The following is a 22,770-nucleotide window of genomic DNA, read 5'->3' as shown; positions in this document are numbered from 1 at the left end:
TTTTTCTTTTCTTTTTCTTTTTTTTTTGAGACGGAGTCTTGCTCTGTCGCCCAGGCTGGAGTGCAGTGGCCGGATCTCAGCTCACTGCAAGCTCCGCCTCCCGGGTTCACGCTATTCTCCTGCCTCAGCCTCCTGAGTAGCTGGGACTACAGGCGCCCACCACCTCGCCCGGCTGGTTTTTTTGTATTTTTTTAGTAGAGACGGGGTTTCACCGTGTTAGCCAGGATGGTCTCGATCTCCTGACCTCGTGATCCGCCCGTCTCGGCCTCCCAAAGTGCTGGGATTACAGGCTTGAGCCACCGCGCCCAGTCCTGTTTGTTTTTTCTAAACACTATTTCCTAAACACACACAACAGAACACTTTTTCAGAGAAATGACTGATTCTAGTCTGGAGAAGGATTTGTACAAAATGAGCCTGGGATATCCAGTGTCCGAAACCAAAGAAGTTATCAAAGACTAATAGGGATACTAATGGGTCAATTTGAGCATCAAAATGAGTAATAACTATAATTCACCAAAATACATCAAATATATAAATAGCCCTTAGTTCATAATGACTCTTAACCTTTCATTGATCACCAATGAAAGTTGCTAGGGTATCAACTCATTACTCTGAAAACTGACAAAGGTGGAAAATCAATAGTTAACATTATCTTTCCTTACTTCAGGTAACCAAATAGAGAAAAGTACTTTGTTATAGAAGAATTACAGCTAGTAAATGTGGAAGAAATGATGTAATTTGAAAGATCACCAATGTGCAATACCTAATGAAATAATGGATCTAGATAATGGTCACAAATAGGCGCTAAAATCATTAGGATTTATGTGGATGGGGAACTTGCAAGCTGATAACACTCATACCCACTTAGCATCACCAAAAGTAAGAGATCAGAGATATTATTTGCCTCCTGATGAAACAAAAAACTACATGTACCAACTAAGAAGTGTTCTTGCAAAAACAAGGATGTAAATAAACCTGAATCTAATTAAACCTCTAGCTCTAACTCCCAGTTAACCGGAAACATGGGGGATAGTAGGGAAGTATGAAACCCCAAAGAAGCTATCAGTCAAATCTAGAATGTGGGACATTCTATAGAATAAAGAACCTAGGTTTTTCAACACAAAAATGGCATGAAAAAAGAGGAGAGGAGGACTATTACAGATTAAAAGAGACAAAAGACATAACAACCAAATACTATGTGTTGGCCCTATTTGGATACTGTTTCAACGAACCAAATGTAAAAATGTATTTTTGAGACAACCAGAAAAATCTGAATATGATCTCAGTTTTAGATTTTATTAAGTGGATGGGCTCAGTGGCTCACCACCTGTAATACCAACATTTCAGGAGGCCAAGGCAGGTGGAGCACTTGAGGTCAAGAGTTACAGACCAGCCTGACCAACGTGGCGAAACCCCATCTCTACTAAAAATACAAAAATGAGCCAGGCATGGTGGCATGCGCCTATAATCCAAGGTATTCAGGAGACTGAGGCTCAAGAGTTGCTTGAACCCGGGAAGCGGATCCTACACTGAATTCTACAAGCAGACACCTTGCCACTGCACTCCAGCCTGGGCGACAGAGTGAGACTGCGTCTCCAAAAAAAAAAAAAAAAACCCCGATTATATTAAGGGATTACTTAATTTTGTTAGGAATAACAATGGCACTGTGATTTTTTAAAAGTCCTTTTATATATCAGCTACGTATATGGAAGAATACAGGTTAAAAAACGGTGAAATACATGAAACAAAAGATTGGCAAAATGCTGATAAATGGCTGACAATTACGTGGTGGGTTATAAGACTATTCTCACCCTACTTTTTTTTCCCGATTAAGAATATACTTATTGGCCAGGTATGGTGGTGCATACCTGTAATCCCTGCACTTTGAAAGGCCAAGGAGGGAGGATTGCTTGAGTTCAGGAGATCAAGACTAGCCTGGTCAACATGGTGGAAACCCCATCTCTGCTAAAAATACAAAAAACTAGCCAGGTGTCCTGGCGCGCGGGTATGGCTCCAGCAACTTGGGAGGCTGAGACAGGAGAATCACCTAAGCATGGGAAGTCAAGGCTGATCCTGCCACTGCACTCCAGCCTGGGCAATGGGAGTGAGACCCTGTCTCAAAAAACAACAACAAAATGAATATATTTATTCACTTTTCTAGTATGTTCCAGCACTAGGTGAACAAATGAGATGTGGTATCTGCTCTTACGAAGCTGGAGCCTACTGGGAGATTCGGACCATAAACAAGTAAACAAACAAATATTTAGAAACAGTAGGTGCTATGAGGGAAGTGAGTAGGGTTCAGGACAGAAGATAACACCCTTAGATGGAGTGAGTGGTGAAGGCACCTCTGCGAAAGTGTGATGACCAGCTGGGAGTGGTGGCTGCTGCTTGTAATCCTAGCATGTAATCCTTCGGGAGGCGAGGCTGGAGGATCATTTGAAGTTTGGAGTTTGAGACTAGCCTGGCCAACATAATGATAGGCTTAATTTTTTTTAGAGCAGTTGTAGGTTCACAGCAAAACTGAGAGGAAGGTATAGAGACTTCCCATATACCCGCTACCCCACACATACATAGCCTCCCACACTATCAACATTTCCCACCAGAGCTGTACATTTTTTACCATCGAACCTATATCAACATATCACAATCACCCCAACTCCAGTTTACATTAGGGTTCACTCTCACTGTTGCATATCGCCCTACTTTCATGTTTGAAATTTTTCACACACACAGACTCATAAAACTGTATGTAAAGTAGAAAAAGGACTACAGTATCCTTTTTGAATACTAGATTCAAAGCCTGTATTTACTACAGGTATGACCTCTGGAAAGTGACTAAGTTAATACATTTTCTCACTAAAATGGGACTGTCAGCTACCTAACAGAGATGTGAAGAATATCTTTCCTACCTCATCTATCCAGTTGGTACATGTAAAGCTCTCAAAGTACAATAAATAGTTGGCATTTAACCAGTATTAGTTTCCATCTTTACTTCAATCAGAAACATAAAAAGTCCCCCAAGCCAAGGGGAATTACAGGGTAAAATTTTTTTTAATAGAACATTTGGAGATAATGAGAAGGCAAATATTATCACAGAAATTATATACAAGATTAACCTTTTATTTAGATAATTATTATGGAAAAACAATCTCAGGAATATTTTTTGTTTATAAAAGTTATAAACCCACTAGAAAAAAAAGTGATAGGGAGAGGCAAAGTCAACAAAATTTTGAAAAACAGAGTATTACTAGATGGATGACTAGTAATGGATTGAGCAGAATAGGGGAGAGACAGCTGAAATTTATAAATGTCTACATGGGGGAAAAGTAAGCAGAAACAAAGTTTAGGAAATCAGGATTGCCTGGGATTTCTTAGGAGGAGTGTCAAAATCTAGCAGACAATGGAACAATGCCTTCAAAATTCCAAATGAAAATAATTTCCAACCAAGAAATTTTTACACAGGAAAACTATCAATCAAGCAAGGTCTCAAAAATGTATTTCTCAGGCATCCTTTCTTAGGAAGCTAGTGGAGGACATGCTCTATAAAACCAGAGTAAACAAAAAATAGAAAACCACTAAATCTTAGAAAGTCTCCAAAACAAAGAGAGCGCAGACTCTTCTACGACAATGGCTATGCAAGCTACAATGCAATCAGTCCCAGATGGACCAGAAGATGAAGTCCAGATAGGATGTCACCAACAGAAGAAAAAAAAAAAAAAAACCCATAGATTACATGATTATACCAAGAGGAGGAATTTAGTTCTTTTGGAGAGTTCAGAGATGATTTATTCATAACGACATAGAATACTAAGCAACCAAAAAAGGCAATCCATTAATCCCAGGAAAAATACAAAGTTATATGAGAAATAAGATACAATCATCATTTACTACATGCACTAAGAACATTTATAGTCACAATAACATAAATGCTGAACATTGACTCCACCAAAAATTATGAGTTGCATAAATACACAGAAGAAGTGTCAAATTACCATTTTCACAGTACAAAACTACTAAAGTCTAAGACTGGAAAATCAAGAAACAGTAGTATAAGAAGGGCAATTTAACAACATGGAGGAAATTACCAGAAGAAACAGTCAAGGGAATTGAAAATAGTACTCTCTGGGGAGTAGAAATTGGGGACAGGGCAAAAGGCTACCGTTTTAGTTATAATTAAACAAGTAGGGTTTTAAAAAATTCTTATTCAAAAATTAAAAAGCAATTATCAAGAGTGCTATGAGAAAACACTAATCACAAATGTATTTTATTTTTTTGAGACAAGGCCTTGCTCTGTTGCCCAAGCTAGAGTGCAGTGGCACGATCATGACTCACTGTGCCCTTGACCTCCTGGGCTCAGGCAATCCTCTCACCTCAGCCTTCAGAGTAGCTGAGCTATAGGCATACACCACTATGCCCAGCTTATTTGTGTAATTTTTTTTTTTGTAGAGATGGGGTTTCGCCATGTTGCCCAGGGAGTTCTCAAACTCCTGGGCTCAAGCAATCCTCCCACCTTGGCCTCCCAAAGTACTGGGATTACAGGCATAAGCCACCACACCTGGCCCCACAAATGTTAACTCAACATTTTGTCATGAAGAAGCACCAACGATCTCAAATTTGTCTAAATTTGCAAAAGTAAAGACTAGAGACCTACTGCCAGGGAAGATGCAAATGAATAAATATACCACTCTCTCTGAAAACAAAAACAAAATGTCTTATTTCTCCCTGTGGTAGCCAATCTCCAAGATGATACCAATAATACTTGCCTTCTGATAGTCATGCTCTCATATAATCTGTACTGAAATCAGTTCTGCTTGTCTGACTCAATAGAGTATGGCAGAGATGACAGAGTGTGTCTGCCAAAGCTGGGCTATAAAAGTATTTTGGCTTCAGCCTTCCTCTCTTACTCGGTGAAAAGTCAGCAGCCTATTATGAGACTATTGAGCAGCACTGAGGAGAGGCCCATATGGAAAATAACTGAAGCCTCTCCATCATCAGGAAGCGCCAGGCTGTCAGCCATGTGAGTGAGGCCTTGGGCCACGACTATTCAACTAAGCCACTGCAAATTCCCGACCTACAGAAATTGTGACTGTCATAAATGTTTATTGTTGCTTTTGGTTTAATTTGTTATGCAATAGATAACAAATATGCTTTTCTTCCTCAACTTTTCCAACAATAACATCTGCAGTTGTTTATTTAAGACTAAGGGGCAGATACAGAGGTACTTTATATAAATTATTCCATTTAACCCTTAAAGTAAACCTACAGGTAGATATTCCAGTAGAAGAGTTATAACAAGAGAGTAAACCAACAGATGTGAAAAAGGAACACATGCTCGGTTTTTTTCTTTTTAATAGAAATGGATCTCCCTATGTTGCCCAGGTTGGCCTCCCAACTTCTGGCCTCAAGCAATCCTCCAGCCTTGGCCTTTCAAAGTGCTGGGATTAAAGGCAGGAGACACCATGTCCAGCCTTGGTTTGCTTTTTCAACAATATTAATTCTACATCCCCACTTTCAAACAAGTATAAAGTTCAGGAAGGCCCATTTATTCCCTTTCTTCCTTCCTTCTCTCGCCATCTCACCTCTACATACGCTCTTATGCTCCAACTATACCATCCTGCAAGTTCCCTAAACTTCAGAACCTCTCTGATCCCCACTCTTACCACACCTGTTCTTCAATACTGTGGGGACTTTCTCCTTACTCGTAGGCACCAGCCTATCCACGCTTTCCTTACTTATGCAGTTAGGGTCAATGTGGTTCAATCTCTCATCCCCAAACCCTACATTAATCCTCTTTGTTCTTTTACCCCATTTGCTCAAGAAAACACCAATCCTGTTCTTTTTTCACCCCACTCCCGCAGTTGGTCCACTCCACATCACCTCCCTGCTTAAGCACTATTCTCTTTTTTAAAACTATAATTCATCCTTTCCAAGTGTATGATTTAGTGATTTTTGTAACGTTAAGTTTACCAAGTTGTACAATCAACATCATAGATCAGTTTTAGAACATTTTCATCATCTCAACAGATCTCTCATGCCTATTTACTGTTAATTCCTCTCCCCCTCCTCTCTAACCCAAGAAACCACCAATCTACTTTTTGCCTTTCCTGTGCGTTTCATATGAATGGAATCATAAAATAAGTCTCTTACGTCTGTATTTTTTTCACTGAGCCTGCTTTCTACAGTTCATCCACATTGTAGCAGGTATCTATAGTCAATTTCTTTTTACTGCTGAATAGTATTCCATTGTATACCAAAGTTTTGCCTATTCATTCACCCACTGCAGGACATTTAGGTTGGTTTCAAGCTTTCGGCTATGAATAATGCTGCTAAGATCATTTGAAAATCTTTGTGTAATAAGTGTTTTCATTTTTCTTGGATAGATACTTAGGAATGAAATTGCTGGGCCACATGGTATATTTATGTTTAACTTTTTAACAAACTGCCAAATTGTTTCCCAAAGTGGTTGCACTATTTTACATTCCCACTAGCAGTGTATGAGGCTTCCCATCTCTCCATATCCTCCCTAACATTTGTCATTGTCTTTTATACAGTACCCATTCTAACATGAATGGTAATTTGTTGTGGTTTTAAGTTTTATGTTGAGGAAGAACAATGAGGAAAAAATTCCTAAAACATCAACGCAGAGAAACTGGTACCCATGTAAATACATGATTATAACTTCAATCAGGTCTTCACTACTCACCCAGAAATCCTAATGTTTCTCTGATCTGCTTATTTTCCCACACGCCACATCAATTAATTCTTATCTTCATCCACTCTCCTTAAAATTTAATCTCTATCTTCCACAGGACCTACCCCCACTTCCTACCCCACTGATAAACATAAACTAACAGTTCCTACCTCTCAACTTCCTCCTACTATACCCACAAGCCTCGCTGCCTCTGAATTCACCCTTTCACCAGTAAAGGGAGCTGCGGACTTCTTCCTCCTACTAAATGATAACTTCTCTATAGGATTTTTGCATCCTATTTCCATTAACCATTTTAGGACCCAAGAGTCATCATTTCCTCTCTCCTTTTTTTGCAAATTGGTTTGCAATTCAATTGGTTTCTTCCCATCAATATTTAAACAGCTCTTAGCCCCAAGTGACAACAAAAGTACTGCTTTCTTCAAATTCTCTATATTTTCAGCGCCCACTTTTCCACCTTCCATTCACCTTAGCCCTAATCTATATGACTTCTATCCTTAAACACAAATGAAGCAGGTCTAGCTAAAGTCCCAACAGCCTTGTAGCAATATTCAACAGAGCTATTAATTACCTCCTTTTTGAAACACTCTTTCTACTGGATTCCACAGCACCATCTTCCAGTTTTCTTTCTAACATATTGTTGGAAGACAATTTTCCATGTCTCCCATCTCACATTTCTTCAAGACTTGTGAACAGAGGCAATGACTGCCTTTGTTCCAGACTACTTTTTCAGAGATGTCTATATAGTGAATAGTCTTCAAATACACGATAGCGTCTCGCTCTGGAGCAAAGAGCAGGCATGTTTACTACCCGTTATAAAAGACTTGGGTTTCCTAAGCCACAGTTCCTTTTCTGTAACACAGCCCCTGTGTGTGCAGGTGTTACCTGGCCTTCTTCAACATTACCTTGTAGAAACTGGAGCTTGGGAAACCAACATAAATACTGGTAATAAGGATAATGCTTTGCTGTGAGTAATAAACTATCCATTGTCTCGGATCCAGGAGTCAGGTGCCTCCTGCCAACACACAGGAAACTACGTCAGGTTAATTTGTTAACTTTCAAGGAAGGTAAAATTTTAGATCCTCTATAGTTCTTTTTCATTTTTTAAAAATACAGATAGAGGTCTATGTTGCCCAGGCTGGTCTCTAACTCCTGGGCTCAAGAGATCCTCCCGCCTCAACCTCCCAAAGTGCTGAGATGACAGGCGTGAGTCACCATGTCAAGCCTTTATAGTTCTTAACACTTCTAGGTAGCCCTATTTTCCTTTTTAACCTCTACTCCTTTATCTGATCTTTAAATGTAGGAGTTCCTCAGAGTTCATATTGAGACTCACTTTTTTTCTTACTCTACACTGTTTCCTCCATGGAGTACAACTGCTCCTATGGCTTCAATTATCACTACATCTACACTAATAATTCCAAAATATTTTCTGTAGTCCAAGTCTGTCTTCTAAGCTCCAAAACCACATGCCTGGTTCCTCCCGAACATGTTTACTTTAATACTGGTATGTTCCCAAATTCACTAGTACCTAAACTTGAACTCAGTGACTTCCCTTCTGCCCCTTCCCCTTATCATCATCTCATCTTCCATTTCCTAGAGCAGTAAATAGCACCACACCACCATCCTTCCAGATGTACATGCCAAAACAATGAGGCATCTTCCTCAATGCCTCTATCCCACATCTTTTTGTCTTCTATCAATATCACCATTAAATCTAGTCCAAATCACCACTACATCATCTCTCGCTTAGGTTCCTCAGGGGGTGCCTCCAACACCATACTGTGATTTTCAAAATGTGGTCCTAAACTGCTGATGCCTTAGCGGGACTCAAAGCAGGGGCGCCAAATTGTACTACAGGTTGAGTATCCCTAATCCAAAATTCCAAAATCCACCAGGTGTGGTGGCTTACTCCTGTAATCCCAGCACTTTGGGAGGTCGAGGTGAGTGGATCACCTAAGGTCAGGAGTTTGAGACCAGCCTGACCAACATGGTGAAACCCTGTCAGGTGCAGTGGCTCACGCCTGTAGTTCCAGCTACTAGGGAGGCTGAGGCAGGAGAATCGCTTGAACCGTGGAGGCAGAGGCTGCAGTGAGCCAAGATTGTGCCACTGCACTCCAGCCTGGGAGACTAGAGTGAAACCCCATCTTAAAAGAAGAAAAAAGAAAAAAATCCAGAGTGCTCCAATGAGCATTTCCTCTGAGCGTCGGTGCTCAAAAAGTTTCAGATTTCAGATTTTCAGATTAGGGATACTCAACCTGTAGTACTTGTATTGTTTATTATCACACAAAATACCAGTTTCACTTAAAAATGTCCCTAAGAAGCAGAAAAACTTAATTTTATTAAATCTCAACTGCTGAGGTCAAGTCTTAATATTCTGTGTGACAAAAATAAAATATATTTATACAACATTTCTACTCAATACCAAAGTACATCAGTTGCCTGCAGAAAAACACTTGTATGATTGAGTTGCAAGCTAAAATTAAGCCATTTTTTTTCAAAGAACAGTTTTTCACTTGAAGGAACTGACAAATTATGGTTACTCAAATGTGTATATTTGGCAAAAAGTTTCTCAAAAGTGAATGAAGGCTCAGCACGGTGGCTCACACCTGTAATTCCAGCACTTTGGGAGGCCGAGGTGGGTGGATCATCTCAGGTCAGAAGTTTGAGACCAGCCCAGCCAACACGGTAAAACTCCGTCACTACTAAAAATACAAAAAATTAGCCAGGCGTAGTGGGTGGGCACCTGTAATTGCAGCTACTCGGGAGGCTGAGGCAGGAGAATCGCTTGAACCTAGGAGGTGGAGGTTGCAGTGTGCCAAGATTGTGCCACTGCACTCCAGCCTGGGCAACAGAGCAGTATTTGAATGAAATAAGCTTCTACCAGTCTGCTCATTACATTATTGGTCTTTGAGAAATAAGAGTTCATCAAGTTATACAGAACTTCCAAATGTGGACACCATTACACTGTATATTAAAACACACACACACACACACACACACACACACACACACACAAATACATACAAATGTGTTAATATCACCACAGCCCTCTCAACATGGGAGCCGGAGTTCCTATATAGCTGTACGCTCTGAAGGCCTCCTGCCTGTGCCAGTACCTGGACTGCGGCACTCTCGTAAAGAAGGCCTGCTGCTCTGACAGCACGTGGACTCCATCTGTAAGCTGCCTCAAAGGTCACATATTGAGCCGTCACTCCTTCTGCAAGCCCCAACACGGCCTATGAGCTCTGAAGGGCTATTGCCCCCTACCAGCATGTTTTCCCAACGCATGCCCACACCACTAGTTTCTGATCATCAGATCCCCTGCCTGCACTCCAGAGGGTGGCCTACTGCCTACCTAGCAACTCCAGATCAGCTCCAACCTGGCCAAAACCAATATACTTCTCTGTTATCTGTGAGCCAACCCACACCTATTCCAGTGAGTTCTGAACCTCTTCCAAGTTTGTCCTTCCTTGGGTATTCTCCCTTAACCCTACAGTACTACATACAATTTTCCTGTATTACAATTATTCTTATCGTAGTTAATAATTATGTATATTAAGCTTCCTCTGTTTAACCTATTATGTGGTTTCTATCTCCTGACTAGACCCAAATTGCTACAACATAGTACTGTACTGTACGCATATTTTCCTTGTATGTCCCCATTACTAAATCGTGTGTTTTCTTTAGCACAGATACTCTCTTAGCCATCTTTCATTTGCTAGAAATATATAAGTACTCAATAAATATTAGCTGAATGAATTAAATGGTATTGTTGAGAGACTCATGCAACAAGTAAAAAAAAATGGACTAGATTACTACCTGCCTCTTCTAATCAGGAATTTCTAGAATTCTATGAATCCATAAAGCTAACCCTTTAAGGACAGGTAATTAAAAACACCACGGAGGAACCAGGATGCTGGTAATTTAAACTGGTTAAGTATAGTAATTCATGTTATCCCACTTCTGAAATAATCTGGTAACAATAAATATCCTTTTGATCAGTTACTTAGTAGAAGATCCAATAGGTGGTTCAGCCGCTGGAAAAAAAAATGCTGAGGACTGCTATTGTATATGGGAAGCATCTGATGAAAGGCAAACCAAGGCTCCCAAGACTGCAGATTCTACTATTCAAGGCTAAATAGCTGCTGCAAAGATTAGAAAATAAAGTGTATCTCTCAGTAGAGAGGTTACAAACTGTCTCATGTCTGCTGGCCTGCAGACATGTTTTGCTTGTTCTGCAGAGTTTTAACATTTTAAATTTAACTGCCAACATTTAAAAAACCACAGGTCTTTCAATCAGAACACTTTACAATACCAACCTTATACTTCTGCTGGAACTTAGTAAGCACCTACTCTACATAGGACATGCACCTTCCTGTTTGCCACACAATTCCCAGCAGAGCATTTCACTTGTTTATGTTGCCTCTCTGGTCCCTATAAGCATGAGCTTGCAACCCCTGCTGTAATAGGTTTTTACAAGCATAGGTTTTGGAATCAAGATTTTTGTTCATGCTTCTGTTCCACCACTTAGTAGGTAATGGTAATTAGTTGTGGGACCTTGGCCAAGTGTATAACAGAGCTTATAGAAGTGGATAAATACATACTCAACAAATACTTAAAAAAAAGTTTTTTTATTACTGACATTACTAAACTGGGAAATAGCACGGCATTGGAGAGAAAAGGTGTTGGTCTTGAAATCAGAAGATCTGAGTTTAAGGATAAGTTTCCTCACCTAGAAGATATGTTGTGACCTTAGGCACATTACTTAGATTTTTAACCTTATCTGTATCACCTGCACACGGCAGATTTAAAACTATCTTCCCTGCTTATCATGAAGCAGCAGAGTGAAGTAAAAGGGTTTTGTTATTGGTAAAAATGGAAAATTCCAAGTTCAAGCAGTAGTGAAGAAATTACCCATGAGGAATATCAGTACTCTAGTAAGCAGGCTTTAGATAACTGAATGTAACAGAGAAACCCATCAGCCTGAAGGAAGAGGGAAAGACTCTGAAGCCACAGGTTCTCTAGGCCTGCCAAAAGCCCCCAGAGACTGCATTTTTGGAGTCCAGACTGGGAAAGGGGGGCTAGAAGACCAGAGCAGGAACCAGCCAGCAGAGCTACAGGGTAAAGCTAGCCCTGCTGAAGGCTAGGGGCCTGGAGAAAAGATTAGGAAGCCCTTCTAGAAGGCCCTGTAAATCACATCAGGCCTGGCAACAAGACTAACCCATGCCCATGTCTGACTAGAAGCAAAGAAGTATTTCTGTCTCTAACCAGAACCAGGCAGGACAGGGATGATTTCCAAAAAAGAAAGTCTGACCTCCACAGAACAAGACCTTGTCTCTTCAAATAAATAAACAAACTCTGACCTTTTTTTTTTCTCTTTTTAAACAAATTGCCATTGGGCCGAGCACGGTGGCTCATGGCTGTAATCCCAGCACTTTGGGAAGACAAGGCGGGCAGATCACTTGAGCCAGGAGCTCGAGACCAGCCTGGCCAACATGGTGAAACCACATCTTTACTAAAAACATAGAAATCAGTCGAGCGTGGTGGTGCGCACCTGTAATCCCAGCTACTCGGGTGGCGGAGACACAAGAGTTACTTCAACTCGGAAGGCAGAGGTCACAGGGAGCCGAGATCATGCCACTGCACTCCAGCTGGGATGACAGAGCAAGACTGTCTCAAATAAACACATACTTACATACATACATACATTGCCATTGACAGAGTCCGAGGAAGCAAAAAACAAAACAGATTCCTGCATAAGATTTTGTTTTTTCACCTGTACTGGCAGGTCCTCAGAATGCCTACACCATAGCCCTCTTTCTAAAAAGTTTCTTCTACACCAATTGCTAGTGGGCTCTGGGTAGCCTTGCCACCCTGTCATGAATGGCTGGGACCTGGAGCCAGCCTTCCAACAGACAACCAATCTAGAGTCTGGCCAGTGGCATAGGGAATAGCCAAGCACAAATGCCACATCTAATAGCCTGCCTCAGTCTCGTTCTGTGATACCTTGAACTTGACTTAGGGAGAAGGCAGAAAACAGATGGAAACAAAAAGGAACCAAGAGAAAAAGAAAAACAGAATAATGGGCTGGGCACTGGTGGCTCACACCTGTAATCCTAGCACTCTGGGAGGCCAAGGCAGGAAGACTGCTTGAGGTCAGGAGTTCAGGAGACTCCCATCTCTATAAAAGATTAAAAAAAATTAGGCCGGGAGTGGTGGCTCACACCTGTAATCCCAGCACTTTGGGAGGTTGAGGCAGGAGGATCACCTGAGGTCAGAAGTTTGAGACCAGCCTAGCCAAAATGGTGAAACCCCGTCTCTACTAAATATATAAAATCAGCCAGGTGTGGTGGCACATACCTGTAATCCCAGCTACTCAGGAGGCTGAGGCAGGAGAATCGCTTGAACCTGGGAGGCAGAGGTTGCAGTGAGCCGAGATCTCCCCACTGCACTCCAGCCTGGGTCACTGAGCGAGACTCCATCTCAAAAAAAAAAAGGAAAAGAAAAAGAAAGGAAAGCAGAAATAGGGAAAATCAGCTCAGTCAGAATCATGGGCTCTACATAATGCCTACCGAGGGGAACAAAAAGTCTGATCTGACCACACAATCAGATCCCCTCAATCTCCATATTTCTTTCAAATCTTCACAATAAACCCCCCAATTTAATGTAGAAGAAAAAACATTTTTTTCTTCACTTCATTCACTGACAGAAATTGAGCCAACAAGAAAAATAATATCTACTATTGATCAAGGTTCAGAAACACATATTCTTTTCATTCACTACTGGTAAGCATGTAAACTGGCATCATTTGCTAACATAATACAACAGATGTCCTTCGTGGTGCCTATCCAAACTGCTACCGTTCTCAGTGGCCTGTGGCCTCCTTGGCTACAGCAGCGAAGCAAAAGCCAATCCCCTGGCAGGCTGATGACCAAAAGTCTTGTGAGAAAGGAGACACTGGGGCAATTAGATTCACCTATCAGAAATGTGTAATCAGGACAGAGACTGAACCGGAAAGGTGTTAAGAGGTAAGCTAGGGTCTGAGGTTGCCATTTGAGGCCATGTACAAAGTGAGCGGGCAGAGGGGGATTGTCTATAGTGAAGTAGAGGAAGTAGAAGAGTGGAACAGGGTAGAAATCTGAAGCTCCTCAGAGAAAATAATAAAGAACTTTCTTTCTTTTTTTTTTTTTTTGAGACGGAGTCTCGCTGTGTCGCCCAGGCTGGAGTGCAGTGGCGCAATCTCGGCTCACTGCAAGCTCCGCCTCCCGGGTTCCCACCATTCTCCCGCCTCAGCCTCCGAGTAGCTGGGACTACAGGCGCCCGCCACCTCGCCCGGCTAGTTTTTTGTATTTTTAGTAGAGACGGGGTTTCACCGTGTTAGCCAGGATGGTCTTGATCTCCTGACCTCGTGATCCACCCGCCTCGGCCTCCCAAAGTGCTGGGATTACAGGCTTGAGCCACCGCGCCTGGCCATAGAACTTTTTTAATTCTGGGCCACCACCATTTTCTTGAGAGACAGCCACATTTCATTGGCCTGGGGAGTGCTGTATCATTACAATAAATCCTTCTTCACTCGAGCTAGTGTCTGTTCCTTGGAACCAAAAGGGCCTAATCTAGAATAGGAATTGACAATAAAAGCAAAGTTGAAATGTGGAGGGTTGATAAATATATGGCTGTACATGGACTAGTAGGATAATGTCAGGTAAAGGTAATCCTTGGAAAGTTATGTACTATGTGTACAAATTACAAGCAAACTATTTCATTGCCTACCCAACCCAGTCTTTTCAAAAGTCCACATAAAAGATGAACAGATTTGTGTCTCTACCAGCAAGATAACCGGACCAGCAATAGACTCCTGACAAGTGCAGTCAAAATAGGTTAAAACAACAGGTAAGCCAGATACAACGGATCACACCTGTAACCCCAGCACTTTCGGAAGCTAAGGCAGGAGGATTGCTTGAGGCCAGTACTCAAGACCAGCCTAGAGACCCTGTCTCTACAAAACATTTAAAATTTAGCCAGGCATGGTGGCATGTGCCTGTAGTCCCAACCACTTGGGAGACTAAGGCAGGAGGATCACTTGAGCCGAGGAGGTCCAGGCTGCAGAGGGCCATGATTGAACCACTACACTCCAGTCTGGACAACAAAGCAAGACCCTGAGGAAAAAAACAAAACAAGTACAAGATTCACCTAGAGGTACAGTCTTAACCGGTTGGTAATCCAGCCGTAACATACAAGAATGGTCAGCAGTGGCCATATTGGGCATTATACAAAAATGAGTAAGTAAAGTAAGCTGTAGAGATGGAAGACTGGATATTCAAAAAGAAACAAAAAATAAGGAAACCAGGCAGCCTTCAAGTGACAAACAGAACACTGCCTCTGGCTTAGAAATTCTGGTTCCCTGAAACTTGACTACGCTTTCTTCCTTTGTCTTTGGATGTCTGGAAACTGCAACCTATTTTTTACTTGAGTGAGTTTTTGTTCCTTACAGTCCAAGGTAAAAACTGGAACCAGACCGGGCGCAGTGGCTCATGCCCATAATCTTAACACCTTAGGAGGCCAAGGTAGGTGGATCACCTGAGGCCAGGAGTTCCGAGACCAGCCTGGCCAGCATGTCGAAACCCTGTCTCTACCAAAAATACAAAAAAAGAAGGGTGTGATGGCATCGGCCTGTAATCCCAGCTACTCCAGAGGCTGAAGAAGAAGAAGCACTTGAACCCAGGAGGTGGAGGATGCAATGAAATGAGATTGTGCCACTGTACTCCAGCCTGGGCAACAGAGCAAGATTCTGTCTCAAAAAATAAAAAATAAAAGACTGGAACCAAGAGAAAATAGTAAAAGTATAAAAATAAAAGTGTGTGATGGGGTGGAGGGAATAACATACTTTCAACCCAACAATTCTATATAATGACAAGTTTGCACAAAAATGTAAGTATTACACATGCAAAGCTTTATAAATAGAGAAAAGTTACTATCAGCTTCAATATTCAAAGGTCTGTTAACTAAACCATAATGCATTCATACAGGCAATATTGTGCAGCTATTAGAAGCTGTAGAGAAGTACAGGTATCCCTTTCTACCTGAACTCATGGTCTGTGACTGAGAAACCAAATAGATTCAGATGGCAACGGATACCTGTATTCAATGACATGGAAATGTTCATGATATATTAAGTGAAAAAAAGGTTACAACATATACTCTATTTTTATTAAAAGTGGCATATTTACATATACTTTTGTATACACATAAAAATGAGACTTTCTGTACCGTCTGCAATGTTCTTGTCTTTCTGTGATTCTTCTAAATGATAAAAACTTTCCTAAAAAATTAAATACAGCATTTTCTTTCAAAGGCTACAAGGTAGGATTTGGACACTAAGTCCCAGCTCTACTGGAGGACTAAGCAGTACTGTGGTTAAAAAAGCAAGCAGACATAAAGGACAAAAGAAAGAGTGAATGAGATGACCTGAGATAAAGAAGGGTGCCTGGGGGCTTTACACCACCAGAGGCCCTGTTGCCCAGTAACAGGTACTATCTTAAAACTACCTTTCACTCCAGTTAGGCCAGTCTCTCTACTATCTTCCCCTTCATTCAAGATAGTCATTCATGTTTCCACTATGCTGTTCATTCTAATTATCTGGTGTTGACTGTCCTCCATCATACATGGAGACAACACTGATTTTTCCTCTCCCTAAAAATAGCAATAGTTTCAAATTCAGAGATCTACTTAAGAGAGTCACCCAAATCAGCTACTCGAGAGGCTGAGGCGGGAGGATCTCTTGACCTCAGGAGTTCGCGGCTCCAGTGAGCTATCATCATGTCACAGCACTCCAGCCAGGGTGACAGTGAGACCCCATCTTTATAATTTTTTTTTAAGAGTTACTCAAAATCTACATTTTGAGACTACCTAGATTTTGACATGTTTCTAGTCAGCGCATTGTAGTGCCAGACAACCAGCTCCAGAATATTAAAGAGATTCCCCACACCTGGCTAAGTGCAGTGGTTCACGCCTGTAATCCCAGCACTTTGGGAGGCCAAGACAGGAGGGCTGCTTGAGGTCAGGAGTTTGAGACCAGCCTTGTCAATATGGCAAAACTCCATCTCTACTAAAAATAAAAAATTAGCCGGATGTGGTGGCACACACCTGCAGTCTCAGCTACTCGGGAGGCTGAGGCATGAGAATCGCTTGAGCCCTGGAGATGGCTGTGGCAGTGAACCAAGATCGCACCACTGCACTCCAGCCTAGGTAACAGAGCGAGCCTCCCTCTGTCTCAAAAAAAAAAAAGATTCTGCACAAGCAAAATGATATAAGATCAAAATGTAATCAATGTCTCAGATGTGCCCACTTCCATAGAGGTACCTTGAGTATAAATTTGGGAAGCGAAAGGATAAATAGCAGTAAAAAAGCAGAAATCAAATAATCTGTGTTGAACTCTATCTAAAGTCAGAATAAGAGAAGGCATCAGGTTGGTAACGCAGATAGACTAGTCTGGTTCACTTACCACCCACTCCCAACCACTTCTCCCTTTCCTTTCTCTATTGTAAAAGCTGTAAAAGTAAAATACAGTACCCCATCTTATCTATGCCTTTCTGTGGTTTCAGTTACCTGCAGAACAGCACAATAAGATATTTTGAAAGAGAAAGACTATATTCACATAACTTTTATTATAGTACGTTGTCATAACTGTTCTATTACCAGCTATTGTTAATCTCTACTGTGCCTAATTTATAAATTAAGTTATATCACAGATATGTACGTCTAGGAAAAAAATATATACCAAACAGTATATACATGGTTTGGTACTATCTATAGTTTCAGGTGTCTACTGAGGGTCTTGGAACATATCCCCCATGGATAATAGAAGACCATGATTATTCCATCTTTCAGCCTTCTTGAAGCTAAGAGTGGCCACTGACACTTTGGCCAAAGAGGCAAAAGCCCCTGGAGAGGGTTTTTATTTTTGTTTTGCTCCTCCAGCTGTTTAGAACATGGACATAATGCCTGGAGGTGCAACCAAAAGAATAAAAACAAAATGGGAAGAAAGGACGAGCCTAGATCCTTGCTGAGATTGGTGCTGCACAGCCCCATTCTGCCCATCTCCACACTTTGTTACGTTAGAAAAATAAACTCCTATTTCTTAAAGTCATTGGACAGCAAGTTTTCAGTTCCTTGCAGCTGTAGGCATCCCTAATACAGTTAGCATGGAGCTTAGAACAATGTTTCTCAACTATCTTTACTCTGCAACATTTATGAGGGATAGAATCCATTCCCTTCATTAATTGTTACTCATTACAACAGTCATTTTCAACCTAGCAGGCATCAAAATGTGGAATGGAGGCAGAGAAGACTGGCTCTGAACCTTGGTGACTACCAAAGCAATGTCTTTTTGTAGGGATATGTCTAGGAGGCAATTCAATCTGTTCCTTTCAAAAATGCAGTAAGTTCCTTTCTTTCAAAGTCAATTCTTCAAATTTCACTCCTTATTAGGAAATTACTTATTACTTAATAACCTCTCATGATAATCACTCTATTGAAAAACCAGGAGGGGTTGGGCACAGTGGCTCACTGCTATAATCCCAGCACTTTAGGAGGCTGAGGTGGGTGGATCACTTGAGGTCAGGAGTTCGAGACCAGCCTGACCTACATGGTAAAACCCCCGTCTCTACAACTATCTGGGTGTGGTGATGTACGCCTATAGTCCCAGCTACTTGGGAGGCTGAGGCAGGAGAATCGCTCGCACTCAGGAGGCAGAGGCTGCAGTGAGCTGAGATCACACCATTGCACTCCAGCCTGGGTGACAGACCAAGATCCTGTCTCAAAAAAATAAGTAAAATAAAATAAAATAAAAACCAGGGTATTGACCCCACATAAATAAAAACCAACTTTCTGTTTTGAAAGTATTTATATTCACAGGTATTCTATTATTGCATTTATCATGGTTATAAAAACTGGTAATTCTGGAATTACGTTAAGTATACATGTACTCTGTACAGTTACGTACAAATTCCCATGACAGCTTACTTCCCAGAGAAAATTTAACTTTCAGATTATCAATCATTCCCTTTCAATACATTTTACAGTTGTTTTTGATAGTTTCCTACTGATTCCTTAAATTTAAGAAATATAGGTCATCTTCAAGTAAGCACATTTCTACAGATTATACAAAGAAAGTATTTATACTCAATTTTCAAAACATCATATGTGCTCCTTTAATTTATTAAACTATGAAATCTGGGTTAAAAGACTTCCAAGCCAGGATCACTAGATTATTTTGGAGAAGTAAAAGGGAACCAAAACGACTATTCTTGTAAACAATCAATCTAGCTGTTTTCTTTTCAAAATTAATGCAAACTCATCATCAGTGAAGGGATAAAATTAATGGGAAAGACATACATCATTAAGAAAATGACCAACCTCCTTTAACAAACACATCAACACAAATCACTGCAGCTACACATGCAAGGTAAAGGATATTGCTCTCATTTTGGCAAACTGTTTATTTTTAAATGACAACCTAATTCTAAAATGGGGATTCTCTAAGATACCCCAAAATAGCTGTCTTTCACAATACACAAAAACTATTGCACACAGCAGTGAAGAATATTTAAATCCCTCAAAATCTACAGAAAAATCAAAAGAACAATCTTCTTAAATAATGCAAGAAAAAAAAGGTTAAAAGTCCTTCCAAAACTGACTGCAATAGATGTGGCATTCAATTTACCTTTTCATGTCACTGTCATGGAAAAGTTCACAAAGAATAATCAGTCTTCTCAACAGGTCTCTTTATTGGCCTAATTGAGAAAGTTACTCAACTGTCAGTAAAGCCAAAACTCCCATTCAATGCTCTACAGGTCACCCACATTCACTCGTCCGAGACCACAGAGAAAGGTTTGACCTTGATAAGGTGAATGAGAATGTCTGCCAAAACTATAGGTGTGGAGGTTGAGGCAAACCACGCCCAATACTTCAGAACAACTCAAATCAATGGGTCCTGTTGGTGATTCCTATTCAACAGACAGCAGAAAGAACAGATGTGGGCATTGTTCATTTGACAAAGTAAAACAGGCCAGGCACAGTGGCTCATGCCCGTAATCCCAATACTCTGGGAGACTGAGGCAGATGGATCACTTGAGATCTGAGACTAGCCTGGGCAACACAGCAAGACTCCATCACTACAAAAAATATAAAAATTAGCCAAGTGTGTTGGCACGCACCTGTAGGCCTTGTTACTTGGGAGGCTGAAGCAGGATCGCTTTAGCCCAGGAGTTCAAGGCTGTATGAGCTATGATCATGACATTGTGCTCCAGCCTGGGCAACAGAGCAAAACTCTGCCTCAAAAAAAAAAAAAAAAAAAAAACAAGAAAAGAGAAAGTAAAATATACATTTAATTGGTGTAGAATATAATCAGTCAGTCAGGTTCTTCTAAAAATCACATTAGGCCAGGCGCAGTAGCTTACATGTATAATACCAAAACTTAGGGAGGCAGAGGCGGGAGGATTATTTGAGCCCAGGGGTTCAGGACTAGCCTGGGCACTATAGCAAGACCCCCGTCTTCACAACAACTTGAAAACTCCATTATTGGTTTCTTTGAGAAAAAAAAAATAGTCCTTAATTAACTTAAGATTTTTAAATGAGAAGTGAAGGTATGGGCCTACATCTTCCCTGAACAAAAGTTGTCTCAAGAGGAGTATTTAAAATGGTATAGGTATGTGTGGGTGTACCTGTTACAATACGGTGGATATACATTTAAAATTTCTTCAGCTCAGCTTGACAAATGCATTTTCATCGTTAGAGACTAAACAAACCCAAGAAAATGTAAAGCAACATTACCATACTTGGTGCCTCCAAGTTTAGATATATCGAAGAACTTCTTATGTGAACTGTCATTTAATGTTTCAATAAGGTACTCAAAGGCGTATCCTGAAAAAATATATATATTTTCATTAAACGCAGCAACAAAATACCTTATTCAAGTGAAAATACCTGGAAACTAGCTTTATCCAATAGAATTTTCTGCAATGGTAGAAATATTCTATGTTTGAGCTGTCCAGTAAAGTAGACATTAGCAACGTGTGGCTATTGAGCACCTGAAATGTGGCTACCGTGCCTAAGGAACTGAATTTTTAATTTATTTAATTTTGATTAAAGTCACACAGGGCTAGTATCCACCACACCGGACAGCACAGCTCTAAACCATAATTTGTCAAGTAAAAACTAGTAAGATAATTCACTCCTGAAATGTAACGAAGAAAACCTGGAAAGGGACAGTAAGAATGATTTAAATAATCCACGGGGACGTTTTGGAAAGCCATGTCTTGAAAACTGCAGAGACAGGAATTTGTGAATTCCACAATTAACATTAGAAGGACTGATTAAAAACAAAAACCAAAAGACGGATTTTTACAGAGCATTCAATAAACCAAAGCAAAAAAACTTCTCAATTAAGTCCTTACCAGAGCGTAGTACTGAAAAGTAACAGAATATCTAGGAAATTAGCATATTCTCCCCGAAAGAGACAAGTCCTTCTGGTTTTGCACGAATTGAAGCTGAACTACAAAGTCAAAGATCCAGAGGTCTCATTTGAATGTGCCTCAGCTCCCAACATTCTAGGGGGCAGTGGCGGGGAGGCAGCCTTGAGGTTGAAAAGAACCTTCAGATCTTTTGTGCAGACTCATAGCGGTGGGTGGGCAGGACCCTCAACATTAAGGCTTTCATCCAAAAGGAGAAAACATAAGCACAGCCCACTTTCAGAACAAATAGTCTTTTTTCCTTTTCTTTTCTTTTTTGTAGAGGGAGGTGGACGGGGGAGGAGACAACGTTGCAATAAATGGTCGGAGAACTGACTGACCAATGTTCAACCTTGACTGCCCCTCATTCGGTTTCCAGAGGCACAGAGAGACTGAGGGGCCTGAGGCTGGACCGTGGAATCAACATCTAGCTGCGTGAGACCCGAACACGGAGACGCAGGCCCCCGCCCTCATCGCTCGCCAACGGGGGGGCGGGCAGGGGAAGATGGTGGGCCTCTCCCTGCCCCTGGCGTTGCTGACGGGGGCCAGGAAGTCGCTGGCAGCAGGCAGCGGCCACCGAAGAGAGAGGGGTGCTGGTCAAGGCCAGCGGTGGGGCGGCCCGCCCTGCGGGGGTCGCGCAAGAGGGTGAGGACCCGGAGCCCCAGCTTCCGCGGCCTAGGCTCACAGGGCGGCCCAGCAGGCAGGCCCTGAGGGGAGCACAACCCGAGCCCCGAGGGCCTGGGCGCCTGCCGAGCGACTCCAGGCGAGAAAAGCAAGGAATTCGGCGCCTAGACAGCGCGCGTTTCCAACTGCCAGACCCAGCTCGGAGGCCCGAAACTGACCTGCTTTTGGGGCGTCCATCGCCGGAGACCATATTATCCCTGCGGGGAGGGGGCCAGCGGGGGAACAAGGGGGAGGCCGGGCAGGGAAGAGGGGTAGGAAGACAGGCGGACTGGCAAGGGAGGAAAGAAGGAAGCAGGCTCGCGCAAATATCGCGAGAGCCGCAGAGCCAGCCCCGGGTCTGCGCTCGCGGGATTTGTCGCCTAACTCCCGCGAGATCGTCGGACAGAAAAACAAAGAAAGAGAAGGGGCGGAGCTCACCAGGAAGCGTTTTCTCGCGCCGTTGCCCCTGTTCTCGCGAGCGGGGGCGGAGCGCTGGGGAGGCTCCGTTGGTGGCATTGGCGTGGCTAGTTTGGCCTTGGCAGCGATCCGTTACTTAGTTGTGGCCTTAAGTTTTCTGTTGGGGTCATGAGTTCGAGCGGTGTGTGCATTCCCACAAGGTGTCTGTTGGAATCAGGGTCGGAATCGGAACTGTTAGGAGAAAGAGCTCAAGGAGAACTGCTTTCACCTAACTATAAAGGCTTGCATTAACTTGTCAGACATGGGCGACCCACACGCGTGTTTTCAAGTGGGGGCGGCCATACTGATCGGGCGCCTGGGAGGTACTCAACTGTTGAATGAATGAATTTTTTCTTACACTCCCATAGCTTCCGTCTCTACCGACTTCTTCCCAGTGGCAGTTAACATGCTTAAGCCTCTCCAACCCTCCGC

At 42.0% G+C, this 22,770-nt stretch overlaps 1 protein-coding gene across 2 annotated transcripts in view; it reads right to left on the bottom strand.

Moving 5' to 3' along the window:
• IREB2 (iron responsive element binding protein 2) overlaps nucleotides 1–22,223 on the bottom strand; it is a 63,787-nt gene extending 41,564 nt beyond the window's left edge. The window contains exons 1-2 of one of the 2 annotated variants that reach the window (XM_030930748.1): nucleotides 22,062–22,223; nucleotides 20,543–20,632 (exon numbers count right to left, since the gene is read on the bottom strand). In XM_030930748.1, the coding sequence (XP_030786608.1) occupies nucleotides 20,543–20,632; nucleotides 22,062–22,080 (109 nt within the window). In that variant the 5' untranslated portion in view covers nucleotides 22,081–22,223. Of the gene's footprint in view, nucleotides 1–7,617; nucleotides 7,641–20,542; nucleotides 20,633–22,061 lie in introns of those variants that run through there. The other variant, XM_030930749.1, reaches the window with a different exon arrangement.
• Between the last annotated feature and the right edge of the window lie 547 nt (nucleotides 22,224–22,770).

The sequence above is a fragment of the Rhinopithecus roxellana genome, chromosome 5, assembly GCF_007565055.1.
Source record: "Rhinopithecus roxellana isolate Shanxi Qingling chromosome 5, ASM756505v1, whole genome shotgun sequence".
In the NCBI taxonomy this organism is placed as follows: domain Eukaryota; kingdom Metazoa; phylum Chordata; class Mammalia; order Primates; family Cercopithecidae; genus Rhinopithecus; species Rhinopithecus roxellana.
Note: the sequence above shows the minus strand (reverse complement) of the source record. Positions and strands in the feature narration are given on the sequence as shown.